This window comes from Apium graveolens, chromosome 7 (assembly GCF_009905375.1).
Source record: "Apium graveolens cultivar Ventura chromosome 7, ASM990537v1, whole genome shotgun sequence".
Lineage (NCBI taxonomy): Eukaryota > Viridiplantae > Streptophyta > Magnoliopsida > Apiales > Apiaceae > Apium > Apium graveolens.
In genome coordinates this window covers 252,039,707-252,055,538 of record NC_133653.1, presented here as the reverse complement: position 1 = coordinate 252,055,538, position 15,832 = coordinate 252,039,707, and the positions used below count along the sequence as shown (strand labels likewise).

Here is a 15,832-nt window from a genome sequence, read left to right as displayed (position 1 = left end):
TGTGACTAATCTGATCATTACGAGAAGTAATGACAAGAGGATCATCTCTGAAAATCTTGATGAGATTGAAAAGTTTTGATTTGAAGATTACAATCTTCGTGACTTGAAAAGTTTTAGATGATACATGTCACATGTTGGTGATGTGAATTTTGAAGAAATCAACGAAGCTAAAGTTGTCATAGCTAGAATGGATTTATATTTATCCAAGCGTAGATGAACAAGGATCTCTCAAGAAGGATTGCAAGTCTGTTGTACTTTTTAAAATTATACGAAATTAGACATAGGCTACACAGTTGGTAAACTGGGTAGATACACGAGTACAATGGAAATTGGTCACTTGGAAGTGATTGCAATGAGATTTAAGGTGTATGATATGTGCTCATGAGTTTGGACTGCAATACGAAAGATATCTAATTATACTATGTGAATATAGTATGTAAATTAGATATTTGACTTTAAGACCTTAAAAGTCATTCGAGAATACATTTCACACTTAGCAGCCGTGTCATGGAAATCCTAAACTTAGCTCGATTCATGATGGAATACGAGTCTGGTGCATAAAATAAATGCAGTTAAAAGGCTGAATAGCCACTTTGTAAGGATATTCCCAAATGACAAGTAAAATGTGTCTTCAATATGCATATATCGTGTAATCAATATGCAAATTGGGAGATCACATTATTGTGTATGAAATGGTATGTCTCACATCTATGATGAGGACATAATACCATTAAACAACTATTCTTAACGAGAATTATCATGATTGACTATGTAAAGTCAAATAATAATGTTTGGATCCACTAACCAGATGGTTAAACTGAGCGAATCTGTTTAAGCCAAGGGAATCTAGTTAAACCGAGAGATAGTTGTCAAATCATCGAGAGGAATGGGCCTTGCCTATTGCTTAACGGCGTCATGGTGGACACCCAACCTTGCTGACTGGAGATCCCAAGAACTTAGTTCAATGGGACAACTAAATCATGATGACCAAATCACTGTGGGGGTAACCCCTGGCCTATTTCTATGATGATGAAACATTGAGACCCGTAAAGTACGAGGTTAAGCTTTATGCTTTTAATGATCTTTGACGAATACAAGGATTTCAAGTTTGAATACATAATATTCGGTTTAGTAAACGCGGCTTACTCTATAAGATAAAGATCACCTATGTAAGAGAGAAGTATGGCCGCTTCAAAGGAGAATTGCGAGGCACAATTCTTTAGAAACTCTTGCAGAACCAGGACGATGTTCCAGGGCCAAAATGGACATAATCATGAGAACTGAATGAGTCGGGAAAGATATAGTGATGAGTATGTCATCGTTTACACAAACGGTCGAACAGTTCAAGGACATCGCGTCATACTGTCTACCAGTAAAGTCGATATACTTATTCGAGCGAAGGTTCAAGGAGCATTCTCTACCTATCGTATGTTATATCTGACCGCCGGAACTATCACCAAGTCAAGCTCCGCGTTTATCTGTCTATGTGGTGCGTGCTACTGGACCGTTAATCTCATTTGTGGGGGATTGTTGGACAAACTTAGTATTTTAGACTAAGTTGTGAATCATTTTGAGACTCTATATGAGTGAGACACATTATGTGTTAGTGGTGTGTATTTATTGGAATGTATTCTCCTCTTCGAGGGGATTCCAATGCATATTTACACGCTCAAAATGAGTAAAAGGTGAATGAGAACTGATGTTCCAAAATTTTACCTTTTAATATGAAAAGTGGTTTTGTACCACATCGAGGGTAGCACAAACCTATTCTTTAGTTTTTCTTATAAATACCATGTACCACATCGAAAAGAAAAATAAGTCCTTTCAAGCCTTTTTTTATAAATAGAGTCTTAGGGCACCAGTTTTATTAAGTCGAGGAAATAAGAGTCATCTATTTCATTCTCGGTCTCTTTAGTCTTAAATTTTTCCAATATTCCGGTGATAGTTCTCGGGCTCAGTTCAAGTTCGCTGAGAGTATATTCGATCTATCGATTATACTAGTATCTCGTTTTATCCTGGGAAGCAGGTTGCTAAACACGGATGGTGCGGGGCGAAACTGCTTTAAGGAGACAGTTTTCTGGACTCGAGATTAAATTCAATCTCTGTTTATTTTCTCAAACCCTTCTCCTAATTTAATTGTTAATTCTTATATGCTTATGTGATTTAAGAATTAGCAATGTTCTTGTGAATTAGTTATATATTCAATATATATATATAATAATATCTTTATCGTACAAGATTGATAACAGTTATATTTCATGGATTATTAATGAGAGGTTTGTACTTTAAATTTCAGTACACCACTTCTAAAAATATTCTAGTAACCGACTTATTAAATATTAGGTACTTTCCACTTTTAACAATGCTGCAAAAGATGCACTTTAAAACTCATGGCAAGGTTCAGGGAAAAAAGAGATGAAATGGAGTCCAACGATATGATGATCTGTCCTTCAATAAAAAAGATGTTAGATGTGGCCGTAAAAAAATGCAAGGGAGTGGAGAGTATCTTGTGACAGGGATAGAAAATATTTGGCTAAAAATGGTACAAAAGCTGTAATAGTTGATCAGTCCAGAAGAAGCTGTTGTGATTGTAGAGCTATTCATGATAGTAGGCAACAACCTACAGACTTTGCATCAGATTACTATAAAAGATATAAGTATCTAGCATCATATAATTTTAGTATTGAGACAGTTAAGGGAGAGGAATATTATGATTACTATTCAGAAGAACCTTTACTACCACCAGAACTTACTAAAAAGCTTATGGGTAGACCTAAAAGGTTAGAAGAATGTTGTAGGGTATTCAGAGGAGTGGGGGAGTGGTAGGGTAAAAAATAAGAATGTTGTAAGTGATGTTCCTTAGGTGCAGAGATATAGTAGTGGTAGGATTCAACACCGCAGCATTTGTAGACAGAGGGGTCATAGGAAAAATAAATGTCCAACTATTGGTGCAGGTGCAAATGCTGAAAATGGAGGTGCAAATATTAGAAATGGAGGTGAAAATGCTCATAGTCAAAATGAAAATGTAACTCAAGGTCAGATGGATGAAAATGTACAAGGTCAAGCTGTTGGGAATTGAAGTCAAGGTGGAGAAGATTTTAATCAGAATCATGGTCAAAGAAATGAAAATTCTGTAGAGATTAATGTTCAAAGAAATGCTCCTAAAAGGGACAAACTTGGGATTAGAAGGTCAAAATTGGCTGTTAGGAGGTTAAAAATAAAAGAATTTCCTATCGAAGAAGTTCAAGTCATTACACGCAAGCATCTCAGACAAACTCAAGCCTAAATGAAGATATGATGGTCAAGAACAATGAAATATCAGCTTCAAGTAAAAGCAGTCATTTCATCTATCAGGTTCTGGGAAAAGTGGGGTATGAAGAACTTCATAAGCCAATGCATTTAGTTATTTTTGTTAAACTTATGTTTTTATAGTCAGTAGCGGACTTAATTATTTGTTGAAACTTATGTCTTGGTAAAATTTATATTTTGGTGAATTTTATGTTAGGATTATGACAAGGTCTATGACTTGTGATACTCTCTCCGTCCCAATTTATCTGTCTTGTTTGATTTTTGATGGTCAAATTGACTCAACTTTGACCATATATATAAACTCATTATTTTATTATTTTGAAAAACTGAAAAATACATATCGAAGTAGATTGAACATACTTTCTAATGATATAATTTTTATAAATATTTTCAATAATGTACTATGTGTAATCTTCGGTCAAAATTGGGTCAATTTGACCACAAAAAGTCAAACAAGATAATCTGGGACAGAGAGAATATTAAACCTTTTGTGTATTATGACTGTTTGATATGTCTCTGGAATGCAAGCTTATTTTCTTAATTTGAGTTCAATTATATCATTAACCAAACAAATGAAGTAACCTTGTTTGAGTCTAAACTCAATGGCAAGCTAAAACTCTCTTTTTATTTTTTCCGATTCTGAATTTATATTCTATTTAATGGTCCAAATTGGAGGATTTCCACTTCGATTCATTTTTTCCCAATGTATACTCATTTGTTTTGTCCAATAAAGATAAAGTGCTTGATCCTACAATTATTTCTTATAATGAAACTTGAGTAGATCAGATCATCAAAACAGTTTATATATACTTTAGTTTATATATACTTTGCAGACATAGGCCTTCCATTTTACCGTGAAGATAACAATATATGCAAGAGTAATTAAACAAATATATACATACATACGAGAGAAAATCATTTAAATTTAGTGATACCTATCAAACACAGACACGTCAATGTTCATCACTGTATTTCCGTTAAGATTTCAAAAATAGATGATGGAGTGATATATATATTAAAAAATAGATGATGGAGTGATATATATATTATTATAGTATTTAAAATGAATCGTTATGAAGATCGAATAGTCACTTAATACATTTTTTACAAGATCGGTGGGATACTTTAATCTAAACCTCCTGATTTGTCGGTATAAGTAAACAAAATTAACGTCCACACCCAAAAAACACGTATATTAAATTCTAGTAGCAGGTGTTTTAATCACCTTAATTAAATAAATTTACATAACGTCTGACTATAATCTAAGCTTCATTCTTTTCACGACTCCCAATACTGCCACATAGCCCCCAACGACCTGACCAGTAAACTCCTACTGTAGATATGCATCTATGTCCAAAATCTAAACGATACATACACAGCTAGAATCTATCCCATAAATAACCTAGGAGGAAGTGTGTTGTTGTAATGGCTCCAAGAGGGAGAGTAACTTCTGATGACAAGAAGAACAAAGCTGGGGTGTTTTTCTTGGCCACATTGGTCATGTGGGCTGTGTCTATTTTGTTTGAAATAGCTGTTAATAAGAGGATTGAGCTGTGTTCTGTTGTTGCTGGTTACTTTTTCTACCAATCTGCTAACTGGGTTTTTAATTATTGGGTGTCTAGAGATCATCTCTTTGTTAATACTTGTGTTTCTCTCCTCCATTCCTCCATCACTTCTTGTTCAGGTAATTAGGTCTCTCTCTCTCTCTCTCTCCCTCCCTCTCTCTCTCTCCCTCTCTCCCTCTCTCTCCCTCTCTCTCAAGCTTATTGTGTGTAGTGTATATTTGAGTGTTTTGGTTGACACTTTTGACTAAGCAATTATTATATTATTGTTTTAATAGATGTGATTGTTTGAGATGGTTTTGTCTGTTTTGACTTTTGAGCTTGTTGTTGTGCATTGTACTGTATTTTAATGTATTGGTTTCTTTTTCTTTAATTAGGCATTTACATATTATTTTTTAATTTGTAGTATTGATTTGGGTGGGGGGGGGGGAGATGGTTTTGTTTGTTTTCGAAATGGGAACTTAGTATAATTCTTGTTTATTTTGTTTTAGATGTGGTCGTGTATCATGGACTAGTTAATTCAAGAATACCTAATAGTGCGAGAGGGTTTGATGTACGCAGACATGAATAGTTACCCCTTCTATTACATAAAGAAGTTGTTTTAGAACCAGTCTACCTTGTTTTAGAATACATTATCATGACAATACTAATTTATAATCTATGGGGTTTTCACAAAAATAAGTGGATTGCAACATGCATATAGTATGGTTGAAGATCCTTAGGAAATGGATGGTTCTTAACCGATACTCAAAAGGCTGTGAAGTAGATGATTGATTTTGAATGAATTAAGGTTTCCGCTTTTGTACTTGATTTGTATAACTTGAATAGTGATGTTCGTTATAGGTATGAGTATGACCCCCTGTGCTTCTCTGTGCAAAAAGAGTTGATACTTGCCACTAATTGGGTCCTCTTTGATGTACTTACCCTCATCTCTACACTGTGGGTATGTCATGGGGACAATATCTTTGGGTGACATTATATATTTTTAAGTCCTCTGTTCTTTGTGGGTTTGGCTCAAATGTAATTTGTCACTTCATGGCAATTTTTATTATGCCTACTTTTTGGTCTCTTCTCTGATGGGTAACAATCCAAAACTGTGAAGTGACTACAGTGATATTAGTAATTCAGATTGCGAGTAGGACAATTCGAAACTTAACTTAATATTCCTGTATATACCATCGTACCAGAAAATATTACAGCTCTCTTCGTCTTTAAAAGTTTGGACTGTCCCACTTTACAAATTTACCTCAATTATATTCCATCCTGTTTTACAAGGTAATTATAATATTTTGAAATTCTCTTTTCAGTTTTTCTTTACGTGTTCCGTACTTTTGAGTATTGACCACTTCTAATAGTGTTAGAATCATTAAATCTGGCATTTACATTCCGCACCTAAAGTACTAACAACAGACATCAATACTAACGAGTCCAACGATTGCGTATTTGTCTAATTTTATGTTATAAACCAACCCGGATGTAGTAGCTTCCAGTGGAAATTAGATTAATGAACCAGTCTTTCCGTTTGTGGAGTGTAGGACAGTTCCACAACATTCTGTCAAAGTTGGATTCAATGACCTTACCTCTGTATTTCTGTTCAGTTATATACACAAAAGATACATACATTATGGCACAATTATAGCCTAACTATATGCTAAGTATCAGCTAATTACTATATCTAATTACTGCCTAAATGTATTCTCAGAATCTGCTAATTACTGTTCCTGATTACAGCCTGATCAAAACTGCTAATAAAATCAGTTTATTATCCCTAATTTCAGTACTGAATCTGTTGGTTAGCATCTCCTAAATAAATATTATGATATCCTGAATAATGTAATCAGCTGTAATTCACTGACATCCCCCTCAAATTGATGTTGGTAGATCCTGAAGCATCAATTTGTCACCTAAGAATTGATGTCGAGGTCGAGAAAGCGCTTTTGTGAAAATATCCGCAATTTGATGTTTAGTTGAAATATGTGGGAGAGTAATCCCATGTTTGTCGTAAGCTTCCCGTATCGAATGACAATCCACCTCTATGTGTTTTGTACGTTCATGAAACACGGGATTAGCGGTGATCTGAATAGCACTTGTATTATCAGCATAAAGAGGGGTGGAATGAAGCTGAGGAAAACCTAGTTCACCTAATAACCCACGAAGCCATGTTATCTCAGAGCAAGCAGCAGACATAGCACGATACTCAGATTCCGTGGAAGATTTGGAAACTCTTATCTTGCTTTTTACTTTTCCAAGAAACGAGGGTTGAACCTAAGAACATGCACCATCCAGTAACTGAACGACGAGTATCACCACATCCGGCCCAATCAGCATCACTATATCCAGCTAATTGTAAAGAAGAATCTGTTGAATATAATAATTCATGCGCAGAAGTGCCCTTGAGATATCGAATAATACGACGGACAGCAGAAAGGTGAAGATGACGAGGTGCCTGCATGAACTGACTGACTTGTTGTACTGCAAAAGCAATGTCAGGGCAAGTAATTGTTAAGTAGTTTAAACTTCCGACAAGTTGTCGATACAATGATGGATCAAATAGAAGCTCTCCGTCGTCTTTTGCAAGCTTGAGATTAACCTCCGAAGGAGTAAAAACAGAATTGCAAGAATCAAGACCAGCCAAAGAAATCAGATCCTGGGCATATTTTTGTTGATTCAGCAACATGCCAGATGAAGTAGGATGAAGCTCAAGACCAAGGAAATATTTTAAAGAACCAAGATCTTTCATATGAAAGGATGCCTTGAGGTTCTCTTGCAACTCATGTATTAGGGCAGAATCTGAGCCTGTGATCAAGATATCATCAACATAAACTAGAACCAATACTATTCCAGTAGAAGTCTTGCGTAGAAAGAGGGAGGAATCATATTGACTTTGTTTAAACTGAAAAGCAAGTAAAGTGGAGCGAAACTTATCAAACCATGTACGTGAGGATTGTTTCAGTCCATATATGGATCGACGGAGGCGACAAACTTGTGATGAAGGAGTAGTAAACATCCCAGGAGGTGGAGTCATGCATATTTCTTCTTTTAGATCGCCGTGTAAGAACGCACTAAAGGCCACTGTTGAGAAATAGCAACCTTTAAAACAGTCCGAACGGTGGTCATCTTGGCAACGGGAGCAAATGTTTCGTCATAATTAAGTCCATATTCTTGACGATTTCCAAGAGCTACAAGGCGAGCTTTATACCTGTCCAGTGAACCATCAGATTTGAACTTCACCGAGTACACCCATTTGCACCCAATTGGTTTAACATTTGATGGACAAGGCACAATGTCCCATGTGTGATTTTCGTGAAGAGCCTGAATATCCTCTTGCATTGCTTGTTTCCAACATTCCTGAGAAGCAGCTTGAGCATAGGACTTAGGAACATGAATAGTATTAAGAGTAGCTTTAAGTGAGGTGTGAGGAAAACCAAACCGATCAGGAGGCCTGCTATTTCTTAAAGAACGCCGAGGAGCAGTTTCAGAAGACACATTTTGTGTGTCAAGTTGTACAGGTTCAGGTTCTTGATGTTGCTCACGAAGTGGCAAAGTTGGACGTCGCCGCTCGTACACTAATATTGGTTTAGTTGGTTTGAGTGTTTCAGAAGTATTACTTAATTCAGGAAAGCTAGGAAGAATAACTTTCTCAGGCATGGGCTCAACATGAGTAGTGAAATATGATTGATTTTCGAAGAAAATAACATGCCGTGAAACACGAAATCTGTTAGAACAAGCATCATAGCATATAAAACCTTTGTGTGGAATGCTATATCCCATGAATGCACATTTAATAGATTGAGCAGATAGTTTATGACGTTCATGAGATGGCAAGTGAACAAAACAAACACAACCAAAAGTATGCATGCCAAGGTATTCAGGATGATTACCATGAAGACGAAAATATGGAGATTCAAAAGCCAACACACTAGAAGGAATTTGATTGATCAAATAAGTTGCTGTATTTAAGGCTTCAACCCAAAATTTTGTAGGAACAGATGATTCAAGCAATAAAGTTCTTGCAACATCTAATAAATGACGATTTTTACGTTCAGCAACCCCATTTTGCTGAGGTGTATAAGGACAAGATCTTTGAGAAACTATTCCTTTTTGTTTGAAGAAAATCATGGAATGCATGGGACATGTATTCACCCCCAGAATCAGATCTTAAGACTTTAATGTTTGTTGAAAACTGATTTTCAACATGAGCAACAAATTTCTTAAAAATAGAGAATACTTCGGATTTTGAATGAAGAAAATAAACCCAAGTAAACCTACTATAGTCGTCAATGAAGGTAACAAAATACTTATACTTTGCATGTGATATGACAGGAGTGATGCCCCATACATCAGTATGGATCAAATCAAAACACCTTATAGCACGACTACCGTGAGAAGGAAAAGAAAGAGATTTGCTTTTACCAAGTTTACATGTTGAACAATCAAAAGACAAATCAGAAGAAAATTGATCTTTATCACCCAATAAACCAGATTTCACAAGATGAGACAAAGCATGAGAATTAGGATGTCCTAGACGTCTATGCCATATTTCACCATGTTTATTAACACTAGTACAAGCCAAAGAAACAACATTAGAAATAGGAAAGTGCAAAGGAAACAGTCGTCCAACTTTAGGCCCTTTCGCAAGGATCATCCCCGATACCTGATCCTGCACAACACAACCATCACGAGAAAAATGCACATCGCAGTTATTATCAATCAATTGTCCAACTGAAATAAGACTCGTTGAAAGTTCAGGAGATATAAACACATCTTTTACTGAGGAGTTGATGTCACCAAGAATAGGTAATTGAGTGCCATTAGCAATTTGAATATTGCACGTGCCATTATAATTGCGAACATTAGTTAAAGTATTGGGACAACTTGTCATATGATTGGATGCTCCTGAATCAAGCCAAAATAAAGAGGATGAAGTATCCTTACGTTGAAGACCCAAGGCGGAGAAAGCTGAAACAATCATTTGTTGAACCATTTCTGGTGTAAGAGTTGATTTTTCAGCAGTAACTGAACCAACTACAGCTTGATTACCGATTGCAGCTTGACCCACATTTGATTGGCGATTCTGAGGACGAGTACGGCATTCTTTAATAGTGTGGCCAGGTTTCTTACAATAGTTGCAGAATTTCTTCGCGCAATTTGCTGCAATATGCCCATATTCCTTACAGGAATAACATTAAACTTGTTGCATGTTTCTGCCCTTCCCTCTTCCTTGGGCTGCATAAGCAATTGCCTGGTCGGGCATGCTGGTTTGTTGTATCGCAGATTGTGTAGCAAGACGTTGTTCTTCCCGAAGTAACTCACTGAAACATTCATCTAGAGAAGGAGAGGAAGCACGATTCATTATATTAGAGCGAGTTACCTCAAATTCAGGACGTAGTTTCATAAGAAACTGATCTCTTTTGCTTTGTTCATGAACCTGTTGAACACTTAAAAGAGATGCAGCTGGCACTTTTGCATAAGCAATATCAGTAAATTCAGCCCATAAATTCTGAAATCCAGAATAATACTCTTGAATAGATAAAGTGCCTTGAGAATAATTAGAAATATCATACTCTATTTGGAAGCGCTTGGCTGCATTATCTTGATTGTACACTTTCTTTAGGTACTCCCACATCTCCTTAAAAGTCTTATATGGCTTTAAATTCAGCGCGATATTCTGATCAACGGCACTTATGATCCATGACATGACCCTAGCATCCTTCACCTTCCATTCAGCTAATTTAGCAGCATCAGTTGGAGCTGATTCACTACCATCAACATGACCCCACAACTCTTTTCCCGTGACGAAGAGACAAAACTGAAATTCCCAATTGGAATAAAGTTTCCCAGTAAAACGTAGACCAAAAATATCACCATTGTTGGTTGACATTATGCTTACTAAAGAACTGAAAGATCAGCACTTATTTGCTGAACCGAAAACTAATATCGAAAGCTATAGAAACTGAAAATATACTTAAAAGATTGGTTATGGCTCTGATACCATATCAAAGTTGGATTCAATGACCTTACCTCTGTATTTCTGTTCAGTTATATACACAAAAGATACATACATTATGGCACAATTATAGCCTAACTATATGCTAAGTATCAGCTAATTACTATATCTAATTACTGCCTAAATGTATTCTCAGAATCTGCTAATTACTGTTCCTGATTACAGCCTAAATGTATTCTCAGAATCTGCTAATTACTGTTCCTGATTACAGCCTGATCAAAACTGCTAATAAAATCAGTTTATTATCCCTAATTTCAGTACTGAATCTGTTGGTTAGCATCTCCTAAATAAATATTATGATATCCTGAATAATGTAATCAGCTGTAATCCACTGACACATTCGACTGTATGCTCTGTTGTTTAGCGTAAGGTTTTAGTTTCCACCAGAAGTTTACTGGTACTCAAGGTGTAACGTGTTTAGTTCAAAGCTGAAAGTTGTCAGGATTATATTATACAATGACCACCCTATTGTTGATTCTGAATTTGACTGTTTTGCAGTTTATGTGATCTCTTGTCCCTCATTCTTACTTTGATAAATCAACTGTTTTTGCAGTGGTTTTCATATTAGTTAATCAGTGGATAGGAAGTGGTACAAGTGAGATGTTTGAACATTCCCAGTTGGTTGGCAATACTTGGGCATGGGCATATCCAGCCTTGTGTGTATCATGTGGTTATTTTGCTTATGATCAGTGGGATATGCTGCGCTATCGGTTATATAGTGGCTTGATACCTTCAATCTTGGTGCATCATTTGGTACTCCTTGTCTGCTTTACTCTGGCATTATATCGAAACGTTACAATCAATTACCTTATCCTGACTCTCATATGTGAGGTATGTTGCTTCATCCTCTTGAGCATGTGCTTTAACTTCTTTGCTTCTTTCTGCTCTCTTGTTTTGTCAATGTTCAGGAATTGGCATTATTATTACATCCAAACTTCTGGTAGGAATTTATTTGATGGTTTTTCTAAATTTTAATTTGGTCTACCACATTTTCATGAATCACCATCTTCTTTGCATAATAAATAAACCAGTGTAATAGAAATCTAGTGCTCAAATTAAAACTAGGGATGCAAATGCAGTATTTTAATAAGTTTATTTAAAGGATTTTTTTAAACAAGCTGAAGATTGTACCAAGTTAGCTTAGAGCAAGCCAAGTTTGCTAATGCTAAACTTTAGTAAAGTACAACTGCTATATACGGAAAAATAGTGACTCTTGGTGATAAGTACTAACATATAACTTCTGGCCCAATGCTTGTTTCTAAGATATAACCAACTTTAAATGAAATAATAACTATTTAGATTGTTGATTTGACAAGGATAATTATTATTATAAATGGGGCTCTCGCTAAAATATAGACCAAGTATACAGAATGATTAATCCAGTGGATGACTATACTTGAATGCAGAGATGTATTGGATTGAACATTTTGTAAACTTAGTTCTATATTATAGATTTATAGGTATAACACCAAGTACAGCTATTCATTAGACTTGCTCTTAGTAGTGTTGGTCACAGGTCATAAGCATATATGGACTAGGTGGGATTTGGAAATATATTGGGAGTTCATAGAAAATCAATGAAGGGTCAAGCAAATTAAGGCTAAAATATTAACCAAATGGCTGGGAGTTCTGATGGATAGGCTCCTAAAAGTTGGGCCTCTACTTGGATTTGAAAAAAGAAAATTATGGTCTGCACTCTTGATAAAAATCTAAATAGCATTATATACCACATTCAGTATGGTTTCATATGTTAAAAATTATGACATTTTAAAAAATATTCTAGAAATTGGTAATTTTTCTGTATATGTAATATACCAAGCTGAAACTTTAGCAAGTATTTGATTTATTCTGATAAGTTATCTATTTCAGAAACCAGTTCTATAATTTTATTGTTAAATTGTTTTGTTGCATTTGTATTTTATGCTGATATTTTTAAACTTACATATATAAATATAAAAATGGTAAGCGTAGACTGTAGATCTAAATTGAATGTAAAAGCCGAGATGAAAAGAGTTTTATATTTTTTAAAGCTGAAATACGTTCTTATGCATCGTCATTTGGGAAGAATTTCTGTAATTATATTGGGGTACGTGAAAGTCTCAAAGCTTCAAACAGGAATAGAGCGTGGAAAGGGAAGATTGGGTCCCTGTTCATGACGGGACACAATAAATTCTTTTTTATGGTTGATAACTAGTGTTCAGAGTTCAGACTGATAGTTATTATGGATGGGTGGTCTGTGTCCGGGAGAGGAGAAGGGGCATATTTGTTTGTTTCAGTATTTTACTTGACATGCTACTTAGGATTCAGCAAAAGAGGTACCCGACTAGGGAAGCAGTTTGATACTATGTAAAACCTTCAACCGAGGACTTAAGGTTTATATGGTTGAGACTTTGTTACGACACTAGAGCATATCATAAGTCATATTGATAAGTATAATGTTATCTTAAAGTTGTTTGTATTTATTTATCTTGTGCGGTGTACATGGTGCTAGGGGCTCATGGCTTACCAATTGTATTTCAGTTGGTGGAGTTTTTCAGATGGACAAATTTGATTTTATTTAGAATTACTTTTCTGGCTGCCTTGATGATAGTTTTTATTTTCTTCTACTGAAGTTGAGTGGCACAGAAAGCTTGAAACAGAATTTCGCAACATATTTATACATAATTTGATAAAAGTATACCTGCAACTAGGTCTGTTGTAGAGGGGGTTGGGTGACTGTGTTGACTGTTGTAAGTTGCTTGTGTTTGTTGAGGTTGCCAAGTGCTGAAAGTTTCAGTGCCATGATATTTGCATCGAGAAAGATATGATTACCAGTGTTCTGTTATTTGTAATTAGAAAATTAAGAGGCATATGATCATCTGAATTCAGATGTTCAGTCACGATTTTGGAACAATCTATTTAAATCTTGGCCATCGTCCATAAGGTCTCTGTTTCTGGAAACGGTGTGCAAAAATTGTTGCTTCTCATGTTTAAAAGGTTCAAATTAGAGTCTCTTCGTCTCCCCAAAAGGGAGAGCGTTGAACTTATTATGAGACTGTAGCATTGCATAAGCTACAAGTTTACAACCCAACAGATCCACGTAGTTATGTTAGAGAACTGCGTATTACAGCAGTGTAGCAAAAGATAAACTGCTCTGCATTTTTCATGTCCTGTGTGCTAGCTCTTTTGCTTTTGATTGCCTAGTGAAAACTGAAAAATAGACTTTTAATTTTACTTTATTTTTACAAAGAAGATTCTAATTTCTTACCAGAAAAGCAGATAAATTGCTTGTGCTTTCGTGCACCTCTCAAACTTAAAGCTAATATTCTTTGACTATACAGTTGCATTCTATATTTCTACATGTGAGAAAAATCCGACGGATGGCTGGTGTTCGTGATAGCAAGAACAAATTCGTGAAGGCGGAGTGGTTTCTTAACTGGACTGCCTTTGTTTTAGCTAGATTAGTATCCCACGTACTCATCACAGCCAAGCTTATTATTGATGCTCCAAAGTTTGAGAAGGGTATCGAACTTCCACTCGCTCTATCTGGAATGGCGGGTATGAATCTGCTAAATGTTTTTCTTGGCATTGATCTCATCAAAGCTTACAAGAAAGAGAATAGTCCCCAGGTGAAACGCGAAGATCATCGATCATGAATCATGAACAAGTGCAGATATTAATCTCTTTACATTGTAAAGTTTCATTGTTTTGTTTAGGTGGCAATGTTTTTGTACCGTTTGCCACTTTTTTTAAAGAACAAGACAACCGACCAGGTAACGTATGGATTTTGTTGTAAATAGAGAATACAAATACGCTTGAGCTGGAAATTGAAATATCTTGAACTATCCAATTTTTAATATCGATATCTATTGATTACGTGTAATTATGTCTTAATCAATTAATTTCGATTTCCGATTTTGCTGAACATGATATTTAGAAAGGAAATCAAAATTGAAATAATACAGCGAGCATCTCTGTAAAACACGCTGTAATCATTTCACCTTTCCCCGAAATGAGTGAGATGTTAAAAAGAAAGAAAACTCCGACCGTGGAGCTGCCACAAGAACTATTCCGCCGAGAAATACTCCCAATAAAATCCGTGGCACGTTTCAAATGTGTATCTAAATCATGGCTATCTCTACTTTCCGTTTTCTAACATATCGAACTTCCACTTGCCTTATCTGGAATGGAATGGCAGGTACAAATCTGCTAAAAGGGGGTACAAGTAGACTGATGCCTCTGTCCAGACGTGCATATATATATAAATATACCAAGGGGGCAACTATTTAAGCTCCAAATTCTTTGGCATTTAGATTTCTGAGTTGTTTCTAATGGCCTAAAACTATAATTAATAGTAACTTTGTATACACATGTAAACCACATTTGAAAAAACTGTCCAGAGTACTTTTGTTGTCTAGTTTGTCTCTGTATTCATAACCCCTGTTATCTATCCATTAAAGCTGATAAGAATTCATGATTCAGCAATTCTACTCTACGTGCTTGTTTTCAGAAATTGTGATATTCGCCGTGCCCAGTTCCACGTCCAGCTGCAGTATGTTGTCTGCGTTATCGTGCTTGGACAACACACGAGTCTGCATCCAACCATTTTTCCTTAACCAGCGCAGCAGCAAAGCAAAGCTCCATAGTATGATTTATAACATATTCATGGTACACTTAGTATGTGCATGTGGTTACACTTGAATTATGTAACCAACTTCAGCCTATAGGGAAAGTGGGAAACTATCCAGGGAGCCAAACAGAGAGCAGCTTGTTTTAATAATTCAAGTGCCCTCCCTTACCAGGGCCCAAACAGGGACAAGTTACAATTCAAGTTTCTAGGACATACTATTTTATTTTGTCTTGAACAATACAATTCAATGCTCGTCGCTGGTATCTACCAATGCCATGTGTCCATTGTCGATCCACTGAAAAGGGTAACAGAGTAGGAGTAACAACTTGTAAACCACACACATCA

At 35.8% G+C, this 15,832-nt stretch overlaps 1 protein-coding gene across 1 annotated transcript; it reads left to right on the top strand.

Moving 5' to 3' along the window:
• The first annotated feature begins 4,533 nt into the window (after window positions 1-4,533).
• On the top strand, window positions 4,534-14,726 carry LOC141672141 (uncharacterized). The gene is made up of 3 exons (XM_074478643.1): window positions 4,534-4,993; window positions 11,432-11,709; window positions 14,199-14,726. The coding sequence occupies exons 1-3, from the start codon at window positions 4,735-4,737 to the stop codon at window positions 14,511-14,513; spliced, it is 852 nt and encodes a 283-aa protein (XP_074334744.1). The 5' UTR covers window positions 4,534-4,734; the 3' UTR covers window positions 14,514-14,726.
• The last annotated feature ends 1,106 nt before the right edge of the window (window positions 14,727-15,832 follow it).

Coding starts and splice junctions, on each gene's coding strand:
- LOC141672141 (XM_074478643.1), top strand. CDS start 4,735: ATGGCTCCAAGAGGGAGAGTAACTTCTGATGACAAGAAGAACAAAGCT. Junction 4,994..11,431: donor CTCCATCACTTCTTGTTCAG/GTAATTAGGTCT, acceptor CTGTTTTTGCAG/TGGTTTTCATATTAGTTAAT. Junction 11,710..14,198: donor TCCTGACTCTCATATGTGAG/GTATGTTGCTTC, acceptor TTGACTATACAG/TTGCATTCTATATTTCTACA.